The following is a 9,878-nucleotide window of genomic DNA, read 5'->3' on the forward strand; positions in this document are numbered from 1 at the left end:
TCAGTGCGATCACAGTACAGGCTCTGCTCAGAGACTCCATGCAATCACAGTACAGGCTCTGCTCAGAGACTCCATGCAATCACAGTACAGGCTCTGCTCAGAGACTCCATGCAATCACAGTACAGGCTCTGCTCAGAGACTCCATGCAATCACAGTACAGGCTCTGCTCAGAGACTCAGTGCAATCACAGTACAGGCTCTGCTCAGAGACTCCATGCAATCACAGTACAGGCTCTGCTCAGAGACTCCATGCAATCACAGTACAGGCTCTGCTCAGAGACTCCATGCAATCACAGTACAGGCTCTGCTCAGAGACTCCATGCAATCACAGTACAGGCTCTGCTCAGAGACTCCATGCAGACAGTACAGGCTCTGCTCAGAGACTCAATGCAATCACAGTACAGGCTCTGCTCAGAGACTCCATGCAATCACAGTACAGGCTCTGCTCAGAGACTCAATGCAATCACAGTACAGGCTCTGCTCAGAGACTCCATGCAATCACAGTACAGGCTCTGCTCAGAGACTCAATGCAATCACAGTACAGGCTCTGCTCAGAGACTCCATGCAATCACAGTACAGGCTCTGCTCAGAGACTCAGTGCAATCACAGTATAGGATCTGCTCAGAGACTCAATGCAATCACAGTACAGGCTCTGCTCAGAGACTCAGTGCGATCACAGTACAGGCTCTGCTCAGAGACTCCATGCAATCACAGTACAGGCTCTGCTCAGAGACTCCATGCAATCACAGTACAGGCTCTGCTCAGAGACTCAGTGCGATCACAGTACAGGCTCTGCTCAGAGACTCCATGCAATCACAGTACAGGCTCTGCTCAGAGACTCCATGCAATCACAGTACAGGCTCTGCTCAGAGACTCCATGCAATCACAGTACAGGCTCTGCTCAGAGACTCCATGCAATCACAGTACAGGCTCTGCTCAGAGACTCCATGCAATCACAGTACAGGCTCTGCTCAGAGACTCTGTGCAATCACAGTATAGGCTCTGCTCAGAGACTCAGTGCAATCACAGTATAGGCTCTGCTCAGAGACTCTTCACAATCACAGTATAGGCTCTGCTCAGAGACTCACAATCACAGTATAGGCTCTGCTCAGAGACTCAGTGCAATCACAGTATAGGCTCTGCTCAGAGACTCAATGCAATCACAGTATAGGCTCTGCTCAGAGACTCAATGCAATCACAGTACAGGCTCTGCTCAGAGACTCACAATCACAGTATAGGCTCTGCTCAGAGACTCAATGCAATCACAGTATAGGCTCTGCTCAGAGACTCAATGCAATCACAGTATAGGCTCTGCTCAGAGACTCAATGCAATCACAGTATAGGCTCTGCTCAGAGACTCTTCACAATCACAGTATAGGCTCTGCTCAGAGACTCAATGCAATCACAGTATAGGCTCTGCTCAGAGACTCAATGCAATCACAGTATAGGCTCTGCTCAGAGACTCAATGCAATCACAGTATAGGATCTGCTCAGAGACTCTTCACAATCACATTATAGGCTCTGCTCAGAGACTCAATGCAATCACAGTATAGGCTCTGCTCAGAGACTCACAATCACAGTATAGGCTCTGCTCAGAGACTCACAATCACAGTATAGGCTCTGCTCAGAGACTCAATGCAATCACAGTATAGGCTCTGCTCAGAGACTCAATGCAATCACAGTATAGGCTCTGCTCAGAGACTCAATGCAATCACAGTATAGGCTCTGCTCAGAGACTCAATGCAATCACAGTATAGGCTCTGCTCAGAGACTCAATGCAATCACAGTATAGGCTCTGCTCAGAGACTCTTCACAATCACATTATAGGCTCTGCTCAGAGACTCAATGCAATCACAGTATAGGCTCTGCTCAGAGACTCAATGCAATCACAGTATAGGATCTGCTCAGAGACTCTTCACAATCACAGTATAGGCTCTGCTCAGAGACTCAATGCAATCACAGTATAGGCTCTGCTCAGAGACTCAATGCAATCACAGTATAGGCTCTGCTCAGAGACTCTTCATAATCACATTATAGGCTCTGCTCAGAGACTCAATGCAATCACAGTATAGGCTCTGCTCAGAGACTCTTCACAATCACAGTATAGGCTCTGCTCAGAGACTCTTCAATCACAGTATAGGCTCTGCTCAGAGACTCAATGCAATCACATTATAGGATCTGCTCAGAGACTCTTCACAATCACATTATAGGCTCTGCTCAGAGACTCAATGCAATCACAGTATAGGCTCTGCTCAGAGACTCTTCACAATCACAGTATAGGATCTGCTCAGAGACTCAATGCAATCACAGTATAGGCTCTGCTCAGAGACTCTTCACAATCACAGTATAGGATCTGCTCAGAGACTCAATGCAATCACAGTATAGGCTCTGCTCAGAGACTCTTCACAATCACAGTATAGGCTCTGCTCAGAGACTCAATGCAATCACATTATAGGATCTGCTCAGAGACTCTTCACAATCACATTATAGGCTCTGCTCAGAGACAGTATACACACACTTAATATTTCTGTATACATATTATTGGTAATAGAGGCTTAACTGTATGAAAACCATTCTCTTTTTCTGTAGTCAGAAGCTGGTGAATGGAAACCAGAAAAGGTAAAATGTAATGCCTGCTGGCTTTAACAGATCAGGGTGTTTTGATTAAAGGAAGGCAATAAATAGACAATGTGTGGAGTAGGTCTGACGATGAAGAGTGTGGTGTTTCCTGCATGGTGCTGCTGTGAGGGGGAATCTGAACTGGATTACTGTTGATCTACTGCAGTGTGTGCTCAGAGCATCTTGGATTGATTTCTGGTGGCTTTCATTTTGTAGTTAAAGAAGGAAGCAGACAGAGAAGTCATTTTATATTATTCTCAGAAAGCAGGAAAGCTGCTCTAGTCTAGTACATGCTTTTCATTCCAGTTTGTATTGCAGACAGACGGCTACATTGTTTTATCATTATTTTCCTTCTATTTTGTATTGCAGACAGACGGCTACGTTGTTTTGTAAGAAGCCAGCTCTGCCGGGTGCTTGTATTATCTGAAGGGTCTTTTCTTCCAGTTCTTGTTACTCCACATCATTGTAAAGTGTTCTAGTTAACGCGTCACGCTGTCTGTCTGGAGCTAGCCCCATCTAGCTTCATGAATTGTGATCATTTCTTATTTATTTGCATGATCAGGTACCTTTAGCAGCGGTTCATGAGAGAACATTGCCCTCAATCACAGCTCCTGTGTGTGCACGTGTTTCTGAATGGGATCCTCGGTTTGTTTTGGGTCTTGTTCCATGTTCATTTTGTTCTCCTGGTGTCTCTCAGATCCCTAAAGATGAGCACATCCTGCGCTTCCTGCGCGCCCGGGACTTCAGCGTGGACAAGGCACGCGAGATGCTGTGCCAGTCGCTCACATGGCGCAAGCAGTACCAGGTGGACTATATCCTGGAGATGTGGCGGCCGCCCAGCTTCCTGGAGGAGCACTACGGGGGAGGGTGGCACTTCCACGACCGGGATGGGCGCCCGCTGTACATCCTGCGCCTCGGACAGATGGACACCAAAGGGTTGGTAAAAGCTTTGGGAGAAGAGGCGCTGCTGAGACATGTACGTGTTTACAACAAACCCATCAGTGAATAAGTAATGCAGTGTGGGAAGCTAGCAGAGTCTCTCTGGAACATCAGGCTATACTGGGGGGGTGGTGGTGGCTTCACCGGATAACAAAGGGTTAACAACGAACGCGACAGGAGTTCTCTTCATTTGTTTATTTGATTCAGTTGGAGTTGTTTCATGATGAATATCATTTCAGTAGTTAACTTGTCATCTGAACATGAAGTGTACCAGCATTTATTTTCTGAAATAAAGAAATGTTTATTTTCTGTAATTTTATTAGTTTTGTGAGATTGAAAAATACTCTTTTTGTGTGTTTTGTGTTTTTTTAGGTTTTATCGATCAATGAAGAGGGACAGAAAAGATGCGAGGAAAATACGAAGATATTCGGTCGACCGATCACGTTCGTACCAAATCCAGACGTGTTGTTTGTTCAGGGAACCCTGTACAGTACAATGCATGGTATCAAATACACAATACCTTTGAGAATTGTGAATGGCATTGCCTGGCTTTCAGACTAATCGCTGGTATTTCTTTACACACAGTACAGTGTTCTTTAAAGTTTTAAAAGGAGTGCAGAAAACTAGTCAGATTCATGTGTGTGTTTATGTTTATATCTGTGTGTGTGTGCGTGTGTGTGTGTGTGATTGTTTGTGTATGGTATATGTGTGTATTCGTGATTGATGGTTTATATCTATGTCTGTGTGAGTGTGTTTGTGATTGCTTGTTTATCTGTGTGTGTGTGTGTGTGTAGGGGGGGGGTTGTGATTGCTTGGAGATCTGTGTGATTGCTTGTTTGTGTGTGTGTGTGTGTGTGATTGCTTGTTTATCTGTGTGTGTTGTGTGTAAGGGGGGTTGTAATTGCTTAGAGATCTGTGTGATTGCTTGTTTATCTGTATGTGTGTGTAGGGGGGGTTGTGATTGCTTGGAGATCAGTGTGTGTGTGCGTGTGATTGCTTGTTTATGTGTGTGTGTGTAGGGGGGTTGTGATTTCTTGTTTATCTGTGTGTGTGTGTGTGTGATTGCTTGTTTATCTGTGTGTAGAGGGGGTTGGGATTGCTTGGAGATCTGTGTGATTGCTTGTTTATGTGTGTGATTGCTTGTTTATGTGTGTGTATGGGGGGGTTGTGATTGCTTGTTTATCTGTGTGTGTGTGTGTGATTGCTTGTTTATCTGTGTTGTGTGTAGGGGGGGTTGTAATTGCTTAGAGATCTGTGTGATTGCTTGTTTATCTGTGTGTGTGTAGGGGGGGTTGGGATTGCTTGTTTATCTGTGTTGTGTGTGTAGGGGGGGTTGTGATTGCTTGGAGATCTGTGTGATTGTTTGTTTATGTGTGTGTAGGGGGGGTTGTAATTGCTTAGAGATCTGTGTGATTGCTTGTTTATCTGTGTGTGTGTAGGGGGGTTGTGATTTCTTGGAGATCTGTGTGTCTGTGCGTGTGATTGCTTGTTTATCTGTGTGTGTGTGTGTGTGTGATTGCTTGTTTATCTGTGTTGTGTGTGTGTAGGGGGGGTTGGGATTGCTTGTTTATCTGTGTGTTGTGTGTAGGGGGGGTTGTGATTTCTTGGAGATCTGTGTGTGTGTGTGCGTGTGATTGCTTGTTGATCAGCGGACACTTTCTAGGTCTTGGACCTGCTTGGTGGACCTCGAAGGGTTAAACATGAGGCACCTGTGGAGGCCGGGGGTGAAAGCTCTCCTGCGGATCATTGAAGTCGTTGAAGCCAATTACCCCGAGACCCTGGGCCGGCTCCTGATTGTCCGAGCGCCGCGCGTCTTCCCTGTGCTCTGGACCCTGGTGAGCAATCCAGCAATGCAGAGCTGTGGAGCATGCAGCCATTGACCGCTCGCTCAGAGCCATGCTGAGAAGGGCATGGATAATCACATTTATATAGCGCCTGTCATACAAAGAGAATATCAAAGCACCGGGCCAGACAAAACAAAGAATCGCAATAAACATCTATGAACGGGTCCCTAAACATGTAAAAAAAATACACAGATATGTGCAAAATTTACTTTGAAAACAACCTCTAGTTCTATAAGAATCCTTTCGGAGTTAAATCTGGACTTGTTCAGATCGAGTGTCACGTGTTCCTTCTTTTTTTTAATTTATTTTTTTAGGTCAGCCCCTTTATAAATGACAACACCCGCCAGAAGTTCCTCATCTACAGCGGGAGTTGCTACCAGGGAGCAGGGGGGCTGGTAGACTACATTGACAAGGAGATTATTCCAGATTTCTTGGGAGGACAGTGTCTGGTAAGCACGCTTATTAAACAGTATGCATTGCAGCTCGCAGTGTGTACCAGCGCCGGTACGTGATCCTCTTCATCTGTACCTCTTCCTAGTTGTATTCCACATGGCAGTTGCAGCTGTCTGCATTGGTGACTGGAAACTAGCAACAGATTGCGGGTTGTTGCACTCTGTAGAAAGAAGCCCATGTTGTAACAGCCGGGTGCTCTTTGCTTTACAGTGTAACGTCCCGGAAGGAGGGCTGGTGCCCAAGTCTCTGTACCAGACCGAGGAGGAGCTGGAGAGCCCGGATCACATCAGACTCTGGACTGAGACCATCTATCAGTCTGCAAGCATCTTCAAAGGAGCGCCGCACGAGGTAATCAGGAGACCCAAACCTCTCGTTTCTCACTCTGCAAACGCCGCTCACTTCTCTGAGGTCTCCTCTGTTCTTAATGTTAGTTTAGTTTAGACTCTTTGTGCGCACAGAGCCAGCACAGGTACAGCTCAGTAGTGCAGCACTAGCACAGAGAGACCCGAGTAAACTATACTGAACAAAATAACACTACAACGATAAAATAATTCCAAATGATATATGTTTATAAATATGGTTGGCTTCAGCCTGGCTGCATTTAGCATGTGAGGGACGGAGGGTCCTTGGTACGGCTGCTTTAACTCGTTGTCCTAGTATGGTGTATTTTAGATTCCGTTGTCATAATGTTGTATGTTTAGATTCCATTTAGAATAATTCTGACTACTGTTTCTCTTGTCTGGTTCAAGATTGTTCTTGAAATTCTAGAAGGCTGCTCGGTGATCACCTGGGACTTTGACATCCTCAAAGGCGACGTGGTGTTTAACATATTCCACTCAAAGCTCTCGCCCCAAACCACGAGGAAGGACCCGGCCGTGCTGCCCCCCGGAGGAAACAACGTACAGCTGATCGAGAGGAGCTGGGTGCTGGGGGCGGATTACAGCATGGTGGAGTCCCCTCTTACGTGCAGGGAGGGGGAGAGCATTCAGGTGAGGAGTGCATGTTTAGGGAGAGGGACAGCATTGCATCACGCTCGCATTGCTGTAACCCCAGTTCTCTCGCATCACGCTCGCATTGCTGTAACCCCAGTTCTCTCGCATCACGCTCGCATTGCTGTAACCCCAGTTCTCTCGCATCACGCCCGCATTGCTGTAACCTCACTTCTCTCGCATCACGCCCGCATTGCTGTAACCCCACTTCTCTCGCATCACGCCCGCATTGCTGTAACCTCACTTCTCTCGCATCACGCTCGCATTGCTGTAACCCCAGTTCTCTCGCATCACGCCCGCATTGCTGTAACCTCACTTCTCTCGCATCACGCCCGCATTGCTGTAACCTCACTTCTCTCGCATCACGCCCGCATTGCTGTAACCTCACTTCTCTCGCATCACGCCCGCATTGCTGTAACCCCACTTCTCTCGCATCACGCCCGCATTGCTGTAACCCCACTTCTCTCGCATCACGCCCGCATTGCTGTAACCCCACTTCTCTCGCATCACGCCCGCATTGCTGTAACCTCACTTCTCTCGCATCACGCCCGCATTGCTGTAACCCCACTTCTCTCGCATCACGCCCGCATTGCTGTAACCTCACTTCTCTCGCATCACGCCCGCATTGCTGTAACCCCACTTCTTTCGCATCACGCCCGCATTGCTGTAACCTCACTTCTCTCGCATCACGCCCGCATTGCTGTAACCCCACTTCTCTCATGTTCCTGCTAGGGCTCTCACATCACGCGCTGGCCTGGCTTCTACATCCTGCAGTGGAAGATGAAGGGGCCTCTGTCCTGCACAGCGTCAGCGCTGCCCCGCGTAGACGACGTGCTCGCCACCTTGCAGGTCTCCTCTCACAAGTGCAAAGTTATGTACTACACCGAGGTGCTGGCGTCCCAGGACTTCAGGTAGCGCTCATACACGGCTTCATGTTCTTCTGTGCAGTGAAACATACAGTGCTGCTCGTGCAGGGCACTGGCTCAGAGCCCTTCAGTCTGTTACACCCTGTGACAAGGGCGAATGCAGTGGGGTTGCGGGGCTTGTAACCTGGTATAAAGGGCTGCCATTCAACGAGAGAGTTGTATCTCAGTGGGCAGTGGGCAGGCTGTTTTGTTTTAATGCCCGTCATTGCTGTTCTCTTCTAGGGGGTCGATGACGAGTCTTGAGTCGTGTCACAGTGGATTCTCGCAGCTCAGTGTGAGCACCACGTCTTCCAGCCAATCACAGAGCAGCTCCCTCATCTCCAGATAGTGCTGAGCGAACATGCGGAGGAGGGGGAGCGAGTGCAACATGAGCCATACAATGAAAGGGCTGCTGACAAGGACAGTGACCTCCAGTGACCCTGGAGCAGGTATTGAGAACAATACAAGCACTTGAACTCAAATCACTGGGCAGTGTCATAGCGCTTCTCACTTAGTTTACTTGCTGTAGATACTAACTTACTTGCGATCCCTGTGCTGTGATTCTGGTTTGCATACGTACGGTAAAACATATTTATCTATGTGCTCAATTATAAAGGATGCACTTTCAAAAATAATAATTGCACGTTTGACAAAAAATGATTTAAAACACTTGCCGCAGATTTTAGAGTAGAGCTCTCTCCCTCTAAATACTGTTTGAGAGGCCAGGGTAATCCTGGGAGAAAATCCTTACTCAGTAACTACTGTGAGGATGAACTAGCGAAGTGTCTCAACCTCATTGATTCAGCAGACACACTTTTAAAATGCAGTGGGGTTTTATAAATAACTTGTTTTAAAACTAAACTAAATATGGTGGCTTCACCGTACTGCACGCACAATGCATTGAGCGATAACAGAAATTATTTGCAAAGATTTGATTAAGAAACTTGCTTACACTGTATGAGTTGTGCCTGTATGAATGCTGCAGGGTAACGATATGCTTCGTGTGTTCCTTCTGTTTCAGCTAGAGAATAGTGCTGCTTTCTCTCAGAAGCATTTACTTATATGATACATGTTACGTAAACCTTAACAAGAGGGCCAGTACAAATACCAATATACTGTGGAAGATTGATACAAGTTAAAAATACATTTATTTCAATGTGTTGTCACCTCAAGCCATACAAGTTTTGTAGAGTTTGGGGGAAATCAAATGCAATTCTGGATTTTAAATGGTGTATCCTTTTGTAGTACTGAAAGGGCTTTTTGTATGAAGTTAGCAATAAGATTATTTCTCGCTTGCTGGAGAGTGCTAGCGTTTGATTCAGGAGGGGTGTATCCAAATAACTTTCTTCACTGGAAGCAGTTTAATGACACCTGAAGAAATGTTTTATGTGGAATGCTGCTTAAAATGGATTTCTTTACCAAGTTCTATTGAAAGCAAGTTTAAAAGACTGATCTTTAGATATTCAGGAAGCACATCTTTGCAGTTAAAATGGTTTGGATTTTTACAAGAGTGTAGTCTTACCTTACTAAAAAGGTGTCCAAACACAGCTCTATCAGTCTCTGCAGCACAAGGCAGTATAGTGGAGCTCACAAGTAGATCTATAGTGACTGTGACAAGTCTCTGTATAATATATTGTAATGCAAATTAAATTCACATGTGTTCTATTTTAATAATGTAATTATTAGATACTAGTGTTAACTACAATGGCAGAACTGTGTTCCTATATCACTGTGCATTCTGAAGTGTAAAATGATATTGAATGATTTGGGAAGTACGTGGAATTGATTCAGTTTCAGAAATCCTGTAAATGACAGTTTCAGTGGTGTTTAGAATGCATTTAACTAACGATTTATTGACAGACTCATTGCACCTTGAGGTTTTTGTTTCTGCAGTAAAATTGCATTTTAAAATAACGTGTTTGTGTCCCAGTATTCTTGCCGAATCTATGAAGCAGTGCTACAGCATGACAAGCAGCTCAATTCTTTATCAAACTTTTCTCACCATCATGGATACCACACTGAGTTTTCCTGCAGAGCCCTGCCAGCAGGGAGCCAAACACACAGGCATGTTTACTATTTTCTTTGAAGGGAATTTCAAATATGACAAATCCATGCTCATCCCAGCACTCG

General features: G+C 45.9%; 1 protein-coding gene across 9 annotated transcripts in view; it reads left to right on the forward strand.

Moving 5' to 3' along the window:
* The window catches only part of LOC121331213 (SEC14-like protein 5), a 37,255-nt gene extending 27,610 nt beyond the window's left edge, over nucleotides 1-9,645 (forward strand). For 6 of the 9 annotated variants that reach the window (XM_041278449.1, XM_041278448.1, XM_041278444.1 and 3 more), the window contains exons 9-17: nucleotides 2,589-2,618; nucleotides 3,316-3,594; nucleotides 3,930-4,000; nucleotides 5,221-5,392; nucleotides 5,716-5,850; nucleotides 6,065-6,202; nucleotides 6,604-6,843; nucleotides 7,576-7,754; nucleotides 7,992-9,644. In XM_041278449.1, coding sequence (XP_041134383.1) covers nucleotides 2,589-2,618; nucleotides 3,316-3,594; nucleotides 3,930-4,000; nucleotides 5,221-5,392; nucleotides 5,716-5,850; nucleotides 6,065-6,202; nucleotides 6,604-6,843; nucleotides 7,576-7,754; nucleotides 7,992-8,097 — 1,350 coding nt within the window. In that variant the 3' untranslated portion in view covers nucleotides 8,098-9,644. Of the gene's footprint in view, nucleotides 1-2,588; nucleotides 2,619-3,315; nucleotides 3,595-3,929; nucleotides 4,001-5,220; nucleotides 5,393-5,715; nucleotides 5,851-6,064; nucleotides 6,203-6,603; nucleotides 6,844-7,575; nucleotides 7,755-7,991 lie in introns of all 9 variants that reach the window. The other 3 variants (XM_041278450.1, XM_041278453.1, XM_041278452.1) reach the window with 3 other exon arrangements.
* The last annotated feature ends 233 nt before the right edge of the window (nucleotides 9,646-9,878 follow it).

Source organism: Polyodon spathula, chromosome 18, assembly GCF_017654505.1.
Source record: "Polyodon spathula isolate WHYD16114869_AA chromosome 18, ASM1765450v1, whole genome shotgun sequence".
Lineage (NCBI taxonomy): Eukaryota > Metazoa > Chordata > Actinopteri > Acipenseriformes > Polyodontidae > Polyodon > Polyodon spathula.